General features: G+C 38.7%; 1 protein-coding gene across 4 annotated transcripts in view; it reads left to right on the plus strand.

Moving 5' to 3' along the window:
* The window catches only part of BMPR1B (bone morphogenetic protein receptor, type IB), a 163,432-nt gene extending 142,297 nt beyond the window's left edge, over positions 1-21,135 (plus strand). For all 4 annotated transcript variants that reach the window (XM_011994205.1, XM_011994207.1, XM_011994204.1 and 1 more), the window contains exons 9-11: positions 12,554-12,729; positions 15,306-15,436; positions 17,231-21,135. In XM_011994205.1, coding sequence (XP_011849595.1) covers positions 12,554-12,729; positions 15,306-15,436; positions 17,231-17,356 — 433 coding nt within the window. In that variant the 3' untranslated portion in view covers positions 17,357-21,135. The remainder of the gene's footprint in view (positions 1-12,553; positions 12,730-15,305; positions 15,437-17,230) is intronic.
* Positions 21,136-22,444: the final 1,309 nt, after the last annotated feature.

The following is a 22,444-nucleotide window of genomic DNA, read 5'->3' on the forward strand; positions in this document are numbered from 1 at the left end:
AATCCGTCTGGTCCTGGACTTTTTTTGGTTGGTAGGCTATTAATTATTGCCTCAATTTCAGAGCCTGTTATTGGTCTATTCCGGGATTCAGCTTCTTCCTGGTTTAGTCTTGGGAGGGTGTATGTGTCCAGGAATTTATCCATTTCTTCTAGATTTTCTAGTTTATTTGCGTAGAGGTGTTCATAATATTCTCTGATGGTAGTTTGTGTTTCTGTGGGATCGGTGGTGGTATCCCCTTTATCATTTTTTATTGCATCTACTTGCTTTTTCTCTCTTTTCTTCTTTATTAGTCTTGCTAGTGGTCTATCAATTTTGTTGATAGTTTCAAAAAACCAGCTCCTGGATTCATTGATTTTTTTGAAGGTTTTTTTCTGTCTCTGTCCCCTTCAGTTCTGCTCTGATCTTAGTTATTTCTTGCCTTCTGCTAGCTTCTGAATGTGTTTGCTCTTGCTTCTCTAGTTGTTTTAATTGTGATGGTAGAGTGTCAATTTTAGATCTTTCCTGCTTTCTCTTGTGGGCACTTATTGCTATAAATTTCCCTCTACACACTGCTTTAAATGTGTCCTAGAGATTCTGGTATGTTGTGTCTTTGTTCTCATTGGTTTCAAAGAACATCTTTATTTCTGCCTTCATTTCATTATGTACCCAGTAGTCATTCACGAGCAAGTTGTTCAGTTTCCATGTAGTTGAGTGGTTTTGAGTGAGTTTCTTAACCCTGAGTTCTCGTTTGATTGCACTGTGGTCTGAGAGACAGTTTGTTATAATTTCTGTTCTTGTACAGTTGCTGAGGAGTGCTTTACTTCCAACTATGTGGTCAATTTTGGAATAAGTGTGATGTGGTGCTGAGAAGAATATATATTCTATTAATTTGGGGTGGAGAGTTCTGTAGATGTCTATTAGGTCTACTTGGTGCAGAGCTGAGTTCAATTCTGGATATCCTTGTTAACTTTCTGTCTCACTGATCTGTCTAATGTTGACAATGGGGTATTAAAGTCTCCCATTATTATTGTGTGGGAGTCTAAGTCTCTTTGTAGGTCTCTAAGGACTTGCTTTATGAATCTGGGTGCTCCTGTATTGGTTGCATATATATTTAGGATAGTTAGCTTTTCTTGTTGAATTGATCCCTTTACCATTATGTAATGGCCTTCTTTGTCTCTTTTGATCTTTGTTGATTGAAAGTCTGTTTTATCAGAGACTAGGATGGCAACCCCTGCTTTTTTTTGTTTTCCATTTGCTTGGGAGATCTTCCTCCATCCCTTTATTTTGAGCCTCTGTGTGTCTCTGCACGTGAGATGGGTCTCCTGAATACAGCACCCTGATGGGTCTTGATACTTTATCCAGTTTGCCAGTCTGTATCTTTTAATTGGAGCATTCAACCCATTTACATTTAAGGTTAATATTGGTGTGTGAGAGTTTGAGCCTGTCATTATGATGTTAGCTGGTTATTTTGTTTGTTAGTTGATGCAGTTTCTTCTTAGCATCGATGTTCTTTACAATTTGGCATGTTTTCACAATGGCTGGTACAGCTTGTTCCTTTCCATGTTTAGTGCTTCCTTCAGGAGCTCTTGTAAGGTGGGCCTGGTGGTGACAAAATCTCTCAGCATTTGCTTGTCTGTAAAGGATTTTATTTCTCCTTCACTTATGAAGCTTAGTTTGGCTGGATATGAAATTCTGGGTTGAAAATTCTTTTCTTTAAGAATGTTGAATATTTCCCCCACTCTCTTCTGGCTTGTAGAGTTTCTACCAAGAGATCCACTGTTAGTCTGATGCACTTCCCTTTGCGGGTAACCTGACCTTTCTCTCTGGCTGCCCTTAACATTTTTTCCTTCATTTCAACTTTGGTGAATTTGACAATTACATGTCTTGGAGTTGCTCTTCTCGAGGAGTATCTTTGTGGTGTTCTCCGTATTTCCTGAATTTGAACATTGGCCTGCCTTGCTAGGTTGGGGAAGCTCTCCCAGATAATTTCCTGAAGAGTATTTTCCAATTTGATTCCATTCTCCCCGTCGCTGTCAGGTACACCAATCAGACGTAGATTTGGTCTTTTCACATAGTCCCATGTGTCTTGGAGGCTTTGTTTGTTTCTTTTTACTCTTTTTTCTCGAAACTTCTCTTCTTGCTTCATTTCATTCATTTGATCTTCCATCACTGATACCCTTTCTTCCACTGATCAAATCGGCTACTGAAGCTTGTGTATGCATCACATAGTTCTCCTGCCATGGTTTTCAGCTCCATCAGGTCATTTAAGGTCTTCTCTGCACTGTTTATTCTAGTTAGTCATTCATCTAATCTTTTTTCAAGGTTTTTACCTTCTTTGTAATAGGTTGCAACATCCTCCTTTAGCTCAGAGAAGTTTGTTATTACCGATCATCTGAAGCCTTCTTCTCGCAACTGGTCAAAGTCATTCTCTGTCCAGCTTTGCTCCTTTGCTGGTGAGGAGCTGTGTTCCCTCGGAGGAGAAGAGGTGCTCTTATTTTTATAATTTTCAGCTTTTCTGCTCTGATTTCTCCCCATCTTTGTGGTTTTATCTTCTTTTGTTCTTTGTTGATGGTGATGTACAGATGGGGTTTTGGTGTGAATGTCCTTTCTGTTTGTTAGTTTTCCTTCTAACAGTCAGGACCCTCAGCCGCAGGTCTGTTGGAGTTTGCTGGAGGTCCACTCCAGACCCTGTCTGCCTGGGTATCACCAGCGGAGGCTGCAGAACAGCAAATATTGCAGAACAGCAAATGCTTCTGCCTGATCCTTCCTCTAGAAGCTTCGTCTCAGAGGGGCACCCAGCTGTATGAGGTGTCAGTCGGCCCCTACTGGGAGGTGCCTCCCAGTTAGGCTACCCAGGGGTCAGGGACCCACTTGAGGAGGCAGTCTGTCCATTCTCAGTTCTCAAACTCTGTGCTGGGAGAATCACTACTCTCTTCAAAGCTGTCAGACAGGGATGTTTAAGTCTGCAGAAGTTTCTGCTGCCTTTTGTTCAGCTATGCCCTGCCCCCAGTGGTGGAGTCTACAGAGGCAGGCAGGCCTCCTTGAGCTGCGGTGGGCTCTACCCAGTTCAAGCTTCGCAGCTGCTTTGTTTACCTACTCAAGCCTCAGCAATGGCGGATGCCCCTCCCCCTACCTCACTGCTGCCTTGCAGTTGGATCTCAGACTGCTGTGCTAACAATGAGTGAGGCTCCATGGGTGTGGGACCCTCCGAGCCAGGCACGGGATATAATCTCCTGGTGGGCCATTTGCTAAGACCATTGGAAAAGCGCAGTATTAGGGTGGGAATGTCCCGATTTTCCAGGTACTGTCTGTCACAGCTTCCCTTGGTTAGGAAAGGGAACTCCCCAACCCCTTTCACTTCCCGGGTGAGGTTATGCCTCACCCTCCTTCGGCTCACACTCCATGGGCTGCATGTACTGTCAGACAAGCCCCAGTGAGATGAACCCAGTACCTAAGTTGGAAATGCAGAAATCACCCATCTTCTGTGTCGCTCACGGTGGGAGCTATAGACTGGAGCTGTTCCTATTTGGCCATCTTGGAACCTCCCCACCTGCTGTTTTTAGTCTCCGTTCTTGTGTCTTCTAATATAACTCTGTGCTTATTATCATGAAATGTCTTGCCTGTTATATAGTCATCATTGACTATTTATTTGTCATTCCCAATGGAAAGTAAGCCCCTTGAAAGTAGATAACATGCATTTTTCAGATTTACATTTCTAGTGCCTTTCCTTGGTGCTTATTACTTAACGTTTAATGGATAAATGGTTCCATATGGAACACAGGATGAAGAAAAAACTTTTTTCCTAACACCAGAGATCCTACACATTCTGGCCGAAATCCACCTTTCTAATCTTATGTTCTACAAACTCTCAAATTTGTATGCTTTCTTTTGCAAAACTGAGCTACTTGCATTTTCTCCTTATATACCCCATGTTTGCTGTTGCCTTGCTTTCGATTGCACAGTCCATGGGTTGGAAAGTCCCTGTTTTTCCATGTATCTTAATCCAGTCCCAGAATCACCTCTAAGTCACTTGATTCATCCCCCAGCTGAGAATAATGACAGCATCTTCTGTACTACTGTTGTAATTTCCTGGTCCTTGTCTGCTTGGTATTACAGCTATTTTGGGACATGCCTCATCTCTCCTACCAGTGATGGGGCATCTTGAGAGCAGGATCCATGCCAACTTAATTAATATATTTCCCATTTAACATGACATAGTGAGTTACCCATTAGAGGTAGTCTAACATTGTTGTGAATCAATAAATGTAGGCAATAGCAAAATAACTGAGACTCATCTCCTTTATAGACCTTAAAACAAAAAAGGAAAGTGAGTATCTATTATATTATGGAAACTTAGTTCTGCTTAATGGAAGGAGAATGAACTGATTGACCTCTCAAATTTCATACAAACCCTGATTCTAGGAAGTGGAGGGACTATTTTAAGGGATAATTCAGAGATTTATTTGTCGTATATTAACTACTTCATCAAGAGATGAAGAGATGAAGATGATAGCCCAGATGTTGGCTGTGCAGACTCCTATGGCCATAGCCTAGCTGTGTGGGCCTCAGCATCATCTTCCATTACATGCAGATTACATTTGATCATTTCAGAGGTGCTTTTTCTAGTTTTATTTTCTGTGTTTCAAAGTTTGCTCTTCTCAGCTTTTGAGCCTATGTTTTTAAAACTTGCTTAATGTGTTTCTTTAGTTTCTACTCTTTTTTTCACTGTTTTATATTGTATTTTTGCACATATGCATGGATATTTAGACTTTAATTACAAGTGGAGTCACAGCTTACCCTGTGCTGAATTCTCTGACTTCATATGAGAACTTCCTGTAAGACAGTCTCTGTGTAGTGGTAAGTGTTCTCTTAGGCTTTTCAGTTATTTCTGAAAGGCTCCCAGGGAAGTCAGGAGCCACAGAGAGGGAGCAGACTATGCTTTAGAGGTTTCCTGCTCATATAAATTTTAAAATCCTGTGTTGGTTTCTTCATGCGTTCTCTTGACAATGACGTAAATGCCGATGCATTTCCTGATCAGCAGAAATTTAATCCAGGTGATGTGCTGGCGGACATCACCATTACCACCAGTCTCTACTGGGAGGAGAAAACAGTGACACATGAAATGCCTTGAAGAAACTTCCAAAGCTTTTCACTTTTCACTCTGAAGAATTCAGCAACTCCTCTGAGACTTCAGTGTCAGAATAAAATATTTTCATATGGGAAAAATAAATCCTGGCTTAGGGCTCTCAGGTATTAAATTTAAATAGAAAACCTGCAGTGAAGACTAGGCCGTCACACTGATGTCCAGTGGCTGATTGTCAAATTATCCAAGTGCAAAAGAGAGAGGGTAGCTTAGCTCGGCGGATACTGAATTTCTTGAGTCTTGCTGATGTGATTCTTTTTAGCGCTGCTTTTGGTTTGCATTTTAAAAATGATGTGGCTAAATGACTCACCAAAGTCATAAAACTAAGCTCACTCGTGGCATAGTGAACACTACCAGTCAAGGTTTCTGCAGTCATACCCACCTTATGTTGAAGACTTTTTAGTTCTAAAGTTCTGTTTCTAAGATACCCTGAGATTTCTTGGGATTTTATCATAGCAGCATTGAACCTTGATGAAAGTTGCTGCGGAAAACTCCCCTTACTGGTGAACATCTGCCGCAGAGTTCAGTTCTGCAAGTCAGTTCCTCAGCTATCTCCAGGATGCCGCAGGAAACCCACAGGGATGTGCACAGCCCATTCTTCCGTAGACACTTGAGAATCTTTTATGCTTTTGGGAAATCAAAATCATCTTGCTGAGAGAGGATTTAACATCCTGTAGTATATATAATGTATAGCTGATTTCAGACATCACTTACAAACCACAAGCAAACCCATGGCCTCCTTCACATGTCTTCTCATTTCTCCTTTGTTTCACACATTCTTTAAAGTACAGTTCTTATTTCATAAGAAGCTTTTTAGATTTTTTAAGGTATACAATGTTTGCTTCTCTTTTCTTTCTCCTGTCTATTACTTTTCTTTTTTTTTTTTTTTTTTTTAATCTCCCTACTCCGTCTCTCTCCCTTTCCTCTCTCTGTTTTAGGCATCAACAACATCCAGCAGGAGGACCACCTGCATGTGCCCAAAGGCTCAAAGAGGTAGAGCCACTTTGTTGGAGCTAGCAACTCTGTCCCTGCGCTCGCCTCTCATTGCCACAGCAGGCTGTGCTTAGGACTTTCATGAGACTCTTACTTCAGTTTATGGTACAGTGGGGAAGGTGCCCTGTGCTCAGTCAAGCAGTGGGGGCTCTTGTTTTTTTAACATAACACTTTTAGCCAGATTTTCTGGGTTTAGGTTTATAACTAAAAGGCTTAACTAACATGAAAAACATTTAATATATTATGAGACTAAAGAGATACTATATTTTCAAAACAACTCCCCCCTTACTCCTTGCCACCAAAACAAAAATCTTTTGACTGCCCTTATTTAATGCAAGATAGTCAAGAGCTTCAGGCATGCACTGTTCCCTGAGTCCACTGGGGTGCTCATGTTTCATTCTCCAACCTGCTCACGATCCCAGCTGAAGGCTCCACTTTCAGCCTTTCTGCATGCACAGGCAGCCCCATGGCTTCCCTCCCACAGTTACACTAGCACCTGCAGTACGCACATGCCATACCAGGCAGCAGTGCTGTGCTGAGGGGCATGCCAGGGGCAGTACACCAGGCACAGGCAGGAAGGGAGTGCACTGTCAATAATAAAACTGATTAAAATCCTACCTTTATTGTCACCATGTGCCACAATTCTAAACAACGTCAGTGGTTGAAATGTGTCTTCTGGCAGGGTGAGTGGCTCCCATCACCCCGCTGCTTGGTATGTCCTTCCCTGGCACCTTCGGAGGAGAAGAGGAAAATCTTAGTTTTGTGTGTCTTTTAATTTTTTTTTTCTCTCTCTCTCTCGAAGTCTTTCCCTTTGCTCCCCTTCCCTACCCTCAAAACCGTCACCTTCCGAACTCTCTTTGTTTATGTCTTCCCTGGGGTAGAAGAGCCACTTGGAGTGTCCACAGATTTATGAAGCCCTTTGTTATCAATGTAGACCTCATACTCCACCACGCTGGCATTTTCTATATCATACCACTGTCATTCAAGTGACTTTGGTCAGAAACAGGAACTTGGTTTTCTGGGCTCTTTATATAATCCTAGGTGAGAGCAACCCTGCATTTTGAGATCCACATGAATGCAGACATTAACCTAATTCCTACCTGGTACAGTAGGGAACTCAACATTATTCACTGCTTGTCTGGGAATTCAAAGGAGTTGTTTTCCCGTTTGCATTATCAGTCGATAGCTCCCATATGCGTTGTGCCTTTTCCACATTATATAGTTGCTGTCTTCTGGCTTCCAAAATACGAACAGCTCAGGTTTGAAGATGTTTTTACTGGAGATTGTGATGGAAGGTAGTACATAAAATTTAGTCCACCTGGACATTTTTTTTTTAAAACCCCTACAGGGCTTAATATCTTATGACCCTAGGCTAGAAGAACAGAACCCTTCTTCTCCCTCACTGACTTCCCCTTTACCCCCAGGCTCTCATTACCATTAACTTCTTACTGAGAAAATTGCAGACATTTTTGTTTTATCTTCTTCCATCCCCACTGTCCCTAAATGTTTATTGATTTTTTTTGAGATGAGGTTTCAGTCTTGCCCAGGCTAAGGTGCAGTAGTGTAATCTGGGCTCACTGCAACCTCTGCCTCCCAGGGTCAAGTGATCCTCCTGCTTCACCCTCGCAAGTAGCTGGGACTACAGGCATGTGCCACCACACCCAGCAAATTTTTCTATTTTTAGTAGAGACGGGGTTTCACCATGTTGCCCAGGCTGGTCTTGAACTCCTGGACTCAAGCAATCCACCTGCTTTGGCCTTCCAGAATGCTGGGATTACAGGCATGAGCCCCCACACCAGGCCTTTTCTTTTTTTTTTTTTTTAAATACTCATTAAAGCATGATTTGAAAACAAAGCAAGCTTTTCTCCTGGAGAGGAATTTATCTGACATCTCTTAATTTACTTTATTTTACTCAAATTGTGTATTCATTTCCTTCTAATTCTACTTAAGTCTGAATCTCTTTAGTACTCATATTAACAGGAAGAAAAACCATGTTGGATCTAGTGGGAGTATTAATTATTCAAGTACAAAAGGGCAAAATTGTCGACTCTTATAATTCTCTGAACCCTACTTTTTAATAATGACCCCTTTGTGCAAGTATTTCCAGTTCTTCTCCATGGGAAAGAAGAAGAGAGAGAGCATTTCTTCTGTAGTGAATGCAACACTCTTGTTTTTAATGGGATATTTTCAGTTCTCCTTCGTAGCAGCTCGTTTTCTCTGTAATTTTGTCCGGTTTATTTATATCACTTTTGTTCTTCCCGTCCTTATGCCTATAACCTATCCTGTATTCCTTGAAATGTACATTTTTCTAGTTCTGGATCTTGCTGGGTTCTTTTAACTTATAGTATACTTAGAAATATATTACATATACTTATATTTGTGATATATTATAAACATACACAAAAGTATAAAAGTGAGACTTCCATGTAATAATTTAATATGAACAGTTGTTAACGATTTACCATGTTTTTCTCTTTAAAAGAAATAAAATGTTGAAGATAGCCCCATTGTAGTCCTGTTCCTTTTTCATTTCCTTCTATCCTTCCCAGAAGTAATCAGTATCCTATTTATGTCTCCTCTGTATGGTTTTATAATCTGACTTCATATGTATGTAGCTACTGCAGTACATAGGATTATTGTGTGGGGTTGGAGTTATTGTCTCTGAGTCTACAACCCTTGTGCAGTATCTATCTTTTCTTGTCAACCTTGTTTCTCCCCTCCATAGCCGTCCGTAGACAAGGAGACTAGAGGAAGCTAGTGCAGAAGGCACCCTGCCCTTTTCTGCCTCCTTCTTTCTCCTGGAACCTTCTGTCTGTTGTACTGTGTCTGTTTTCATGTGTACCACACCATCTGACTCTACTTCCACTCTCTTTTTCTTCCTTTATTCTTGGTACCCCAGTGTTAAATCACATTTATTTCTATTTTTGGCTTTAGGATTAACACGAGCTCAATTTTTCTCTGCCATTATTTGGGAACAGGTAAAATGATGTTACTGAAAATCCAAGAAAGAAATGTAATCTAATGACTTTCAATTATAGAAACATGCCTGAGGGAAGAAGGGGCAGAGCCAAATGTCTTGGAGGATCTGACACTTTACAGTATCAGATATGAATTACCTGTAATTCTCATGTTTGTTGTTTAAGTGTGGTGCTAAAGGCACTTGCCAATAGGTTAATAGTGATCTTTCACAGAATTAGTTTGCTCAACGAAATTCTATTTATCCTTCTAGAAATTGGTAAGATCTCATTTTATGGCCCATACAGACCAGAGATTTTTATATTTCCCTTTAAATTATCCATAGCAAAGTTTAGTGTAACAAAACTTTTCCTTCTTTCATTTAAAGTACAATTTTCTGTCATGTGCAAGACATACTACAGATGGAGAGGGATTGGGGCTGTGCTCTTTGGGTATATACCAAATGGCTGTGACTGTAACAAGTATTTGGGGCTCAAAGGAGTTGATAGTCTAAAGTTGGAAACCAGATCACTTACTCAAATATTACTAGGGAGAATATTTATTCAGCTACTACTAGGGCAAACATCTAGGGTGGGAGAGGAAGGTGAGGAGAGAGAGGGCTTATTGCTGAACATGCATCTAGACATATGTACATGCATGTATTTAAGGAACTACGTAAGGGACTGATTTTTGGCATTTGGTCGACATTCAGAATCCTTGAGTGTATGTTTTTGCAGTGTTTTAGAAAAAGAATTTAGACTTTGGGAGGCCAAGACGGGCGGATCACGAGGTCAGGAGATCGAGACCATCCTGGCTAGCACAGTGAAACCCCGTCTCTACTAAAAAATACAAAAAAAAATTAGCCGGGCGAGGTGGCGGGTGCCTGTAGTCCCAGCTACTCGGGAGGCTGAGGCAGGAGAATGGCGGGAACCCGGGAGGCGGAGCTTGCAGTGAGCTGAGATCCGGCCACTGCACTCCAGCCTGGGTGACAGAGCGAGACTCCGTCTCAAAAAAAAAAAAAAGAAAAAAAAAAAAAGAAAGAAAAAGAATTTAGAGATGTACTATGTACAGTCCAGCTGTCACAAATTTTAATTCTATTATTAGGTCACAGTTACCTGTCATTTTTCCAATAGATATCTCTACATCACACATTTCATTATCTTTCCCTGACCTCCCAAATCCAAATAAACATTAAGGAGCTAAGAGTAAGAATGGAATGAAGTTGCCTAAAATCTTTATCAACTGTGGTCAGATTACACCTTTGGCCTTTCTAAATGCACTTCTGTGTGGATTGTCTTCAGATTCTTCTTGATTCCCTTTCCTAGTCTGTTTTCTGGAATATAATTTAGGTCTTTAACCATCTTCTTTTCACCTGCAAACTCCCATGTTTGTTTTCTCTGCATGGGACTCAGGACCTCTTACCTGGGGCCACTGCTGTCTTCCTCATGATTAAAAATTAAAATTAGAACATGCTGGCAACACATTAGTGAAATCCCTACTCTCCTCCCATGAGAGGTGTCAGCAGGTGGAGTAGGAGGAGAGAGTGCTTTATAAATGGAAGTGGAGCTTTTGTAGCATCTATTCAATCTGACATGTTTCCAGTTTACCATTAAGTCTCTTCTCAGCATACTTGCCTCTTCTGTCGTTTATCATTTACACATACAAATGACGATTTTCTATTGTACCAGTACGTAGTGCTGAGAATTAAAATTTTAACTTCTTTTTCCAGTTTTAGAAAAGAGCCCAGAACACTGGGACCTATGTTTGCATATGGTAAGGAATGCCAGCTGTTTTGTTTTTTAATTACACTTTAACTTTTTTTTTTAACATCTTAACTTTTATTTAGGAAAACAGGCTAGTTATTATTGCACCTAGAAAACCCTGAGGGGCCTAATGAGTACGCTGATGACATATCTGTTGAAATAATTTTAGATTAATAATTTTAGCTGGAAGTGAGTTTAAAACTTTCTAAAATGAAGCTTTATATTTTATATTTTAGTAAATAAAAATTTTGAGATGATTTTGAGATACATTTAGTAAATGTAAAAATTTTGAGAGTGACACTTAAAATGTTCTCAAATGACAAAAAATGACACCACGTATTTCATGTTGTAGAAGTGGTCAAGGTAATGAGATCAAACCCAGAGGTTTTTGATTTTTTGTTTTTTCCTAAAGCCACTAGTGTTTTGGTATTGACTATCTATGACAGCAAGATAAGTGTGATATTCGATAAACGAATCTATTTTCCAGACTGAGGAGAAATAACACGTAAATGCTTGAGAGTCAATAGAGTGTAATCAAGAGCAAAAAAAAAAAAAAAAAAAAAAAAATTCTTGGGAGTCAGGAGGTAGAAAGTTTTATCCAAGATTTTCCACAGAGTTCAGTTTAATAATGAGTTTCTATACCTTTTCTGTTTTATAGTATACCTTATTTGGTTATAGTCTGTTCATCTGTTATACCTAGGGTTTGTTACTTTTCTACTTAGTTCCTTTCTGATGAGGTATAGTACTTAAGTGTCTAATATGTGCCTAGTACTGTGTTGGCAGGGCTTGTACATAATCATCAGCCTAGTCATTCAGCACCCTTAGAACAGGGGCTGGAACTGTGGCTCCAGCTCACCGCACTGAGGCACACCGCACCCAAGTGCCAGTGTGCAGGTTGTTGTCCCTCCGTCATTAATCTTTTCCCAGTCTATGGGAAGGAATAGTAAATGGGCCATGTAAAATTTTCAGAAAGTTAAAGATGTCATATTCCGTTATTGTTTTGTTCCTTTTTAAAAAAGTTAAATGCTATTTGGTTCATAAAACAATAGTGATAGTAGAAAGCCTTTTTACATATCCCACCTTGCCAGAGTAAAACAATTGTATGTCTTTGTTGGTTCTCTCCTTCCCCATTTTTAAACTTGTTTGTAGATCTAAGAGCTTTACAACAGCTGGCTTAAGAAATACTGTTTCTCACGAAATTGTCATGTGTGCATGCCCATTTTAAGAGTAAAGTTTAAATAGGAGGGCAAGGAAGAGGGTTTTTTAAGACATTTAATATATATTTAGCAGTTGTTTAGGGTATAAATTTGATCTATTGATAATGCACTTTTAAATGCCGCAGCTTCATTCTGACTGAGTTTCATCTTCATTGTTTTTTTCTTTTTCTAACTTTTTTTAAGAGATAGCATCTCATTATGTTGCCCAGTCAGGCCTTGAGCCTCTAGACTCAAGCTATCCTCCCACCTCAGCCTCCAGAATAGCTGGGACTAAGGCGTGCACCACAGTACCAGCTTGCCTTTCATTGGGTTTTAACCTGTAAATATTTAATATAGCTTTTGGCAAGAAATATTCCTTAAGAAATTGATTTTATTCCCTGGCAAGTTTTTTTGTTTTTTTTTTTCCACCTTTCAATAACTAAAGCCATTGTTTAAGAATCACCTTGATTCATTTTTGTTGGTCCTCTTCAGTGCTATAATACTTTGCTTTACTTTTTCCTTAGTGATACAAATGAAGTTGACATACCACCTAACACTCGAGTTGGCACCAAACGCTATATGCCTCCAGAAGTGTTGGACGAGAGCTTGAACAGAAATCACTTCCAGTCTTACATCATGGCTGACATGTATAGTTTTGGCCTCATCCTTTGGGAGGTTGCTAGGAGATGTGTATCAGGAGGTAAGAAGCAGTGCTGTCTTTGAAAAGCTACTATCGGAGCTACTACAAATCCTTTCTTTCTGATCAGAAATCCAAGTTATCATACTGTCTGTAAGATCTGGTTTTATTTTCCCCTTTATTTCTGTTGATGCAGTCATAATGCTTCCAGGAAATTACATTCGACATCCTAGAATAATCTTTGACTGCTTTCTTCCCTCACCTACCACTAGACACACTGTCAGCTTCCCCTGTCTTGTCAAACATCACTGTATTCTGCTCTGTGTATTGTCTCATTTCTCTCTTGGGTTCTTCCTCCAGCGGTGGCTCCATCAAATCAAACCCCCTTTTCTGTCCCTGCCAGTTTATTCTCACCTAGCTGCTGGGCCCCATCCCCAACTCCATTCCCTGGGATTTCCTCTGCAGAGATGACAGTAGGACATAAATGTGGGGAGGGACACCCATTTCTTACCTTCTGTATTTATTTTTTATAAAACTTCCTCATAAAGCAATTTGAAAACATCGTTTTTTTCTATCAAAAGGAAATTAAAGTATCAGAGGATTGTTATTTTTTATGATATTGTTTTTTCTACAAACATGAGGATTCCTTAGTAAAACCACTTATAATAAACAAGAAGACATATTTAAATATTCAGAAGTATTATTGCTTGTACTATTTTGATTGCTGCACAATCTGTCTTTGAGCAAATTCTGACACCTTTTAGGCAAGGAGCTTAATCTTCGGCTTTTCTGTATCAAGTACTCTATGTTATTCCATGGTTGTTCTCATTAAAAAGCCTTGATGCTGCTGATGTTCCTCATGATGGCCAATTGAAATCCATCTTCATGAAAGCATGAGCTTGCCGAAGATTCTGACAGTGCAGCATGCACTTAACTAGTACTGAGATTTGTTCGTGTTCCTGCTATTTACCTGTGATGCCTTGGACAGGTTATAACCTTTTCTTTGTTTCAGAGTTCTCCTCTTAAGGATGAAGTGAATTATTATATCCGCTTCTTTGGTTGTATGGTTTCAATGAATGTAAAGATAATGAGAACTGCCTGGCACATAATTAGCACTCAATACATGTTAGCTATTATTACTATTAAAAATTTTCATTTTGGTTGGTAGAGCCATACCATCTTTAGGTTCATATTTAAATGCAAAGAAGAAACAGTTAATCAACCTGCATTCACACTTTGATAGAAAGATCATCTTCAGTGGCACAATGGCTTCTAATAATCACTTTGGGAATTCTGAACCTGTTGTAAGAAATTTGAAATAGGACACATTCTCTCTGAAGTGAGAGAACTGTTTTGTCCAAAAGGAAAGTTAATGCAGGAAATTTTCTCTAACCAGACATTGAATAAATTTCTCATTCTAAATATAAAGAAGAAGTAACCAAGAAATTAACAGATTGTCTATGCCTTGATTTCACGCATTATAAAGAGTAGATAAACCTCACGTTTGCAATCCCAGCATTTTGGGAGGCCGGGTGGGGAGGATCACTGGAAGCCAGGAGTTAAGGACTAGCCTGGGCAATAGGTTGGGACCCAATCTGTATTAAAAAAGAAAAAAAAAATCAAGTAGACAAGCCTTTTATAAAATAACATGCTTATACTTAATTAAGATAGCTTTGTGGAAGTTAAAGGTGTAGAGAACAAAATTATTTTTCTAATTATGTTTTCTTGAACATCTAAAACAAACAGGGCTACAAGAAGCCTATATTTGAAAGCCTGTGGGCCAAATACAGGAGAAACTATTCTCAGCTTAAAAACAAGGTAGCTTTATATAAACAGACTGTTCAGAGCAGCAGCCTCTAATGTAATTATCATGAGGAGTTAATCTGAGAAGGTGAAAAAGAAGACACTAGAAGCCTGCATTTTTAAAGGAGAAGAGGAAAAAGGTAGAAATGAAATACTAGGAACGATAAAATGAAAGAGTTTAGTATACATTTTTATGAAGATGCTATAGATTTGTATTTCTTAACTCTTAACAATACATACTTTTTCTAATAGTAATATATTCCTTATTGAAAATTTGGATAAATATAGAAAAAAATAAGATAATCCTTGGACCTAAAAAATTCATAGTTAATATTTTTGGGTGTCTATAATTTTCTAAATTTTAATGGGCAAAACCACATTCCTCCAATTAAGCAGAAGAAAATGTAAATCTGACACTTCGTTCAAGTAGGATACACTTCCAAATTATGTTCATAGTTTCATACTATAGTAATAGAAATAGCCACATATTATATAATATGAGTTCAGGATATGTCTTGCAAATTTGCATTGAGATTTAATGTAGATTTGTCTTTTAATTTGTTCTTTATAAAATTGGAAATATATTTAAGATGCTTGTTTTACTTAGCTTTTGGAAATTAGGAAAGAAAGTCTTGAAGACCTATGATAATATTTTTCATTGGGCTTTGTATTCATTTTTTCTAAATTAGATTAAGCACCATTTATTTTTCAAGGTTTATTTTGCTATTTTTCTGCCTGAACTTGTCTGTAACACTGATAGCACTTTTCCTTTGAGAGCTGTGTTAGACTTTTATTTCTACTTCACAGAAAATAATAATAATAACAACACATTTTAGGTATAGTGGAAGAATACCAGCTTCCTTATCATGACCTAGTGCCCAGTGACCCCTCCTACGAGGACATGAGAGAGATTGTGTGCATCAAGAAGTTACGCCCCTCATTCCCAAACCGATGGAGCAGTGATGAGGTAAGGCTCAATTGAGGTAACCATGTGGCTGCGACTGACTTCTACATAGACTTCTGTTTTAGCCAAAATTCCATATATTCATTGTAGAAATTCTTCTTTGTTTTAATGGTGATGGTGATGGCACCTTTTTGCAGTGATTTATATGAAGATAAGTGTAGTTTATTAAATTACTTGTTCTACTTTTCCAATTTTATTTTGCCAGTTCCAGAATATATTGAGTGGGCTGGTCAGTGTTTAGCCTGCATAACAACACTATTTTCCTTATTTATAATGTCTTGACATTTGCATAAAACCTATTATTTCTCTGTGTGTGTTTTTAAAGCATCATGATTTTTCTCTGTAACAAACCCATGTACAGCGTTCTCCCATTTTGATTAGAGAAAAAAGTAAGCATGTTAAAGTGATACAAGTTGACCTAGTTAAGATGCCTGACTGTACTGGGTGTCTTTGTTAATAAGGATGATGAGATGTGATTTGAACAAATCCACCTTCAGCTTGGCTCTAAGGATGTAGTGGTGAAACCTACGTAGGTCTGGAAAGGAGCTGCTAGGAAGGAGGAAATGAGTCTTGCCTTTCCTGACTCCTCCTCCTGTTCCACATTCCTCTCCTTCCACCCTCCCAGCCTTCAAACTCACTGTGTTCTAGAGTTCTCTGGCGGACTGGAATATTCAAGATGAGTTTGAAGCACCGCTGGAAAAACAAAAACAAAAACAAAAAAACAGGCTCTTATCAAACATCTACCAAAGCACTGCAAAGGAGGGACAGAGCACTATTTCTTAAGTGTAAAAGCCATTTAAAAGTAATCTCTGGGCCGGGCACGGTGGCTCACATCTGTAATCCTAGCACTTTGGCAGGCCGAGGCGGGTGGATCACTTGAGTCCAGAAGTTCAAGACCAGCCTGGCCAATATAGCGAAAACCCATCTCTATTAAAAAATGCAAACAATAGCCTAGTGTTGTGGTTCACGCCTGTATCCCCACCTACTCGGGAGATTGATGCACAAGAATTGCTTGAACCCAGAAGGTGGAGGTTGCAGTGAGCCAGAATCATGCCACTGCACTTGACAGACCAAGACCCTGTCTCAAAACAAACAAACATAACAACAACAACAACAACAACAAAAACACCTTTGGCTCATTGGTTTTGTGTCTGGTTACTAAAATGCTATATAATAATATATGTTTTCCAGCAAGCTGTGCAGAAAGCTTTATGAGATGCTGGAGCTCTGTTATTGTCGGCTTTTGGTGTTACTTGAAATCTCTTCACTGAGGATTTCTTATGAAGTGAAATTGTACTTTTCAATAGGAAGACCAATAATTGATGTACCACAGGAGAAAGTGTTAGTGATACTGTGCACAGGTCATTAATCTTGTTAAATGGTGCAGTGTGATGCTATTACTGCAGCAGACAGCTATGATTTAGGAATAACTGTGTTTGCATAGTATGGAATTAGATAAAAGATTTAAACTTATCAAGTGTTGTAAACAATCTGGGAGTACTGAGTGGAATACAAATTCCCTAGGTATGTTTATGTTTGCTTAACACTAACTTCAAAGACACCCTTCTACAGTCAGCAGAACCACCTGCTTGCTTCTGTCACAAAGAAGACATGAACATCTGTTTTAGTCATATATAATTTTGCATGAAAAAAACCTACAGAATTTTATTCCTACATGGTTTTAAGGGTACCTTTAAAAAATATATTCAAACTTAATGAACCTAAAGCTAAAAAGCTACATTGTATCAGGTGCCAGCATTGCAGATGATACATTTTTCTAACATTTCTCTTCCTCAGTGTCTAAGGCAGATGGGGAAACTCATGACAGAATGCTGGGCTCACAATCCTGCATCAAGGCTGACAGCCCTGCGTGTTAAGAAAACACTTGCCAAAATGTCAGAGTCCCAGGACATTAAACTCTGATACGACAGGAAAAGTAAGCATCTCTGCAGAAAGCCAACAGGTACTCTTCTGTTTGTGGGCAGAGCAAAAGACGTCATATAAGCATCCACAGTACAAGCCTTGAACATCGTCCTGCTTCCCAGTGGGTTCAGACCTTACCTCTCAGGGAGCGACCTGGACAAAGACAGAGAAGCTCCCAGAAGCAGAGATTGATCTGTGTCTGTTTGTAGGAGGGAGAAACCGCTTGGGTAACTTGTTCAAGATATGATGCATGTTGCTTTCTGAGAAAGCCCTATATTTTGGGATTGCCTTTTTTTTTTTTTTTTTTAAGATGCTTTCATTTTGCCAAAATAAAACAGATAATGTGGATGGTTTAAGGGTTATAGAATTATAGGTTAAATAATAACAACAAAAGTTCTTCCCAGGAGCTCTTCTGGAAGGTAAATTAAAATACATGTCTTTCCATTGGTAAAATATTGTTGCACTCTGTGAACCAAAAGACAGTCTAAGTTGGAGGACATAGAACAGAATTCATCTTAAACATACTCCCCACCCCACCTTAGCCTCCTCAGACCACTTTGGCCATCCCTGCATTTGGGGCCGCTACGGTAATGTGAATGCACTGGGTACAGACACCACCTGTCTAGGACCACATTTGGAATTCCTGCAGGTGGCCTTTTGCAGCTTCAGGCAATATGGAACAAATGAAGGTTTATGTGACTCTAATAGAAGTAATTGTTGATAGGTGTTCTTCAGAACCACTTCTGTTTCTGATTGTGTTAGGCGTCTCTGTCATGGTAAAGTCCTTCTCATTAAACACAAAGAAAGCTTCTGTTTTGTTTTGTTGTTTAATGTGCAGAGGATTGACCTGTACATGCTTTTGATCTCTCAATCAAAGGATCAATATTAAATAAAATTGTCATGAGCTGTGTTGAAGACGGGGTGCTTTAAAATAGAGGTAATTTGCTCTTGTGTTGTAAGAGGAATATGTCAACAAAGATAGGGAACGAGGGAGAGTGATGGTGCAGATGGCTTGTATCTTATATGCAAGGGAGCCAATCTCAGAAGCACAAAGAAAAAAGTGTGCATACCTTATTTTGTAGAGATAAAGATGATGTCTTTTTGTTGTCTGTCAATTTTGTATGCATCTGAGATAAGGAATAGAGAGGAAACATCCATCAGGCTAATTTAACTACATTTTATTTTAAAAATAGGGAAACATAACCTCTAGATGGGACAGCAGAGGAGAGTTAGTGGAGGCCACACAATATTATGGGCTGCTGTGTTTTATTGTTCTAAAATCAATATGGATGGAACATGTATATCTTAAGTGATCATTTCACGTCTTAGGAATGCCTACTCATTTTATTTTATTCTAGTGATGTTCAATTCACTATTTAATTTATTATATTTTCTCTTCTGTGGCACTTATACAAAATATCTCTTCACCTACTTAGTTCTACAGGGTTTTAACTTTGGAACAACATGAATAAAATCATCGAGAAGGCAAATATTCTTTAGCAACATGAATATAATAAAGTTTAAAGTTGTACACTTTAATCACATACATTTCCTTTCTGTGGTTTTCTTTTGCTTCTTTGAAATTCTGTAGTGGTTAGTGGTAGTAAAGAATTTGAAAGTACTTTCTCCTTGTCCTTTTTTTTTTTTTTTTTTTTTAAGACATTCCTCCCAGAATACTCCAGGGGGCAGTGTTTTATAACACATTTTCCCCACTGGGTGATTGAAGGATGGAGGATTTTTGAAAATTTGACAGCTAAGTGAAACATGAGAAAACATTTTCCTCACTTCTGAAGTCGGTTTGCAGCTGGTAACTTGTTCATCCAGAAAACATTCTAAAGCAATGATAGTTTGTGAGCTGTGCTTACAGTTTGGGAGAATCATGAGGATTCTTTCTATATTTTGCACTTACTTCCCAGTGCTTCATAGCCGCATTTTGTTTGTAACTAAGACAGAAGAATTTCATAATCCTTGAATTTGAAAAAAAAAAACAAATGCGTTTTCACAGAGTGAAAACAGTTGATTCCAAGCAGAACTGTAATCAGAATGCTGCTTTTATTGATATTAAAAATAACCTCAATAATAATGTAAAGGTTCCTTTCTCTTGTGTCAGTTATATTCTTAGGGATAGCCTAGAAGGAATATATGGTTAGAACTAAGTGTGACTAATAATCTGAGCCTTGGAGAGAAACTTCAGTGCCTCTAAACAGATCATCTACAAAACAACAGGTAAACATTTATGCCAGTTAAGTGGGACATGTTTTTGTTTCTTGGATTTTTCCTAAATTTAAGTGAGGTTGGGCTTACCTTGTAGATAAAATTGTGTTTTCTTTTTGGTAGATACTTGAACGTGGATAACTTCAAATCAGAATATTTTGTGAGGAGGTGATGATTTGAAATTAAGCTAGATTTCTAGGGAGGTGTTGGTGCCAATGAAGGATGGGAGGAAATTAAAATAGTCTTCAAACTTCTTCCTTACTATATTTAGTTGCTTTGGAAAAGATTGGTAGCTTATTTTCTAATCTTCAATCTCATTTATTCACTGTTAATATTTTAAAAACATTCCTGAGATACTTAAAAAGACCCACTTAGCAATTATGGTCGCTCAATGAAACAAGAATTTATTTATGCATAGATTTTTCTCTGTGTCTTACCAAAATCCACCTTACTTAGATAACACTAAATTGTTCTTAAAGACGATCTACTCATTTCCCAATAATCCTTTATGATTTCAAAATTTCTAGCGGCTCAGAAGTGAATTTTATTTTATTTTTCACTTGAATAAATGAGAACCCAGAAATTAATAATGTCATTTGTTGCTTACTGTCAGGATATTTCAAAGACTAAGAGTTTCTTCTAACCCCTCCGTCTCAAAGGAATCCTAAATTATTAGTTGTTAGATAAGTTTTGTATGCTAAGATATTCAGGTTTATAGTTTATGTATGTGTATATATATATATAAATATATATGTATATATAAATATTATGTTCAGTTTGGAGTCTGGCACAACTCCATTATGTGGATTAGAGAGTAAGATATTATGGATGATAAAGTACTAAATGAAACATAATATTTATTTATAAAAGTATGTAGATTGTTAAATCACAAAAAGAGTGCTATGAACATTATGTATGAGGAAACAGGCCTTTGACCTCCTGGAAAGCACTGCTCAAAAGTCATTAGTGACCATTTTTGAATTCCCCAAACAGAAAGCTTCTTAGAAAACATGCTGAGATTTTATTTACAGGGAATTCTTTGACACATTTCAATTGGTGTGTAGTCAAGTATAGCAAGTACCTAATAATGACTGAATTTCGTGTTCCTAGAGTCATGCATATTCATTAGAAGTGTTATGTTGTTGGTCTGATCTGATTCTTCTTTGTTTGTGGGTGGAACGGCACTGAGAGAAATATAGTTTTTTAAACTTGAACATGTTTAGTAGTTATATTGCCTTAGAAAACCCAGACACATAGCAGTGGAAATGAAAGAAATGACATCAGAAGTGACTTAATTCAGCAATTATGATTCCTCTTGTAAAACAAAACAGAAAAAATGCCATATTTTTTAGAGAAAAGTTGGCAATATAGGGGTTTCGTTGTCCGTTTCACAAGAAGACTCATTTGTTCTTTTGGGGGAACCAGTGCCTTACAGATTTTGTATATACTGTAATTATTCAGGACTAGGGAACAAACAATTGTATTGTATTTGTTACAGATTGTATATGGCTTTGTTTTAACATTCCCCTAAATAAAATGGCTTCATTCTCCCGTTGGAAAAAAAACATGACTGTTATGTTATAGTCGTGCTTGCTTGCTTATTTATTTATTTATTTATTTATTGTCTTTGAAAATATCACATTGTAACAGGTGGGAAGGCACAATGAAGGAGGCAGATGCAGGTAAGTTTTTCACATTTCACGACAGGAGGACAAGAGAAACGGTCTGATGGCTTCTACTTTCTTTGTGAAGGAAACAGTCATCTGCTGAGAGTGAGGGGAAAGGCAGGGAAGTCAGTGGTTTGAGAGAAGGGAAGAAGGTTTAAAATTGCACTGGAAAATTACAGCTTGCTGGGGAAAGAGCCAGATGGTTATGGGCAACTCTGAGGGCCAGGTTAGGCTTCATGAAGCTGACTGTGGCACAGCAGCCAAGCGTAGACTCGGGACTGCCAGGCAGCCTATTGGTGTGAATCCAGCTTCCCTCCCGCCCTCAGTTGTGTGACTGGGCACGTTTTGACCTCTCAAAGACTCAGTTTCTTCCCCTTGAAGATGAGAATGATGTTAATATCCACTATCTGGAGTTGTTCTGAAGATGAAATGACATAATCCATGCACCAAGCATGTGGTGAGTGCTCAGCTATAGTATTCACAGAAATTCATAGTGCCACTTTTCTTGTGATTTATGATTTTATCTGTCAGCAACCCAAATACAGGTATAGAGACAGCAGTGGTAGGATTCATTCAAGGTACTGGTTTATCATGCAAATGCAGCAACAGGTCATGGAAAGTAAAAATTATTACTATCAAGGGGCTGGTGGGCCAGAGGGGGTAAGGAATTAATTAGAGGAGCTAACAGACCCCCACCCCCGCCACCGCAAAAAAACAAAACAAAACAAAAAAACCCAGGTCCCAGGACAGGGAATCCTGATGGGGTGGAGGTGGTATCTCCGCAGTTACTGAACTGAGGGAGGGGCTGTGGTCAGATTTTGAAGGGAGATCAGCTGAGGGTGTGATCGCAGGAGTGGGTGAATCCAGTTCGTGGGCAACGTTGGTGATGAAAGAGGAACCCAAAACCTGGCCTTTAGATTTGTTGTCTTCGTGGATTTTGAAGGTGGCAGTCTTGGGAGAGGAAGGTTGTGAGGCAAAATTCTCCAGTGCCACAGAATGGGGAGGGGCGTAGTCAGTGAGAGGCAGAGAGAGGGGCTGGCCAGCTGAGCCAGGAGGCCTGACTTGCCAAGCATTGGGTTTTTTGTTTTTTTTTTTTATAATTTATTTATTATTATTATACTTTAAGTTGTAGGGTACATGTGCGTAACGTGCAGGTTTGTTACATATGTATACTTGTGCCATGTTGGTGTGCTGCACCCATCAACTC

The sequence above is a fragment of the Mandrillus leucophaeus genome, unplaced genomic scaffold (genome assembly GCF_000951045.1).
Source record: "Mandrillus leucophaeus isolate KB7577 unplaced genomic scaffold, Mleu.le_1.0 Scaffold447, whole genome shotgun sequence".
NCBI lineage: Eukaryota > Metazoa > Chordata > Mammalia > Primates > Cercopithecidae > Mandrillus > Mandrillus leucophaeus.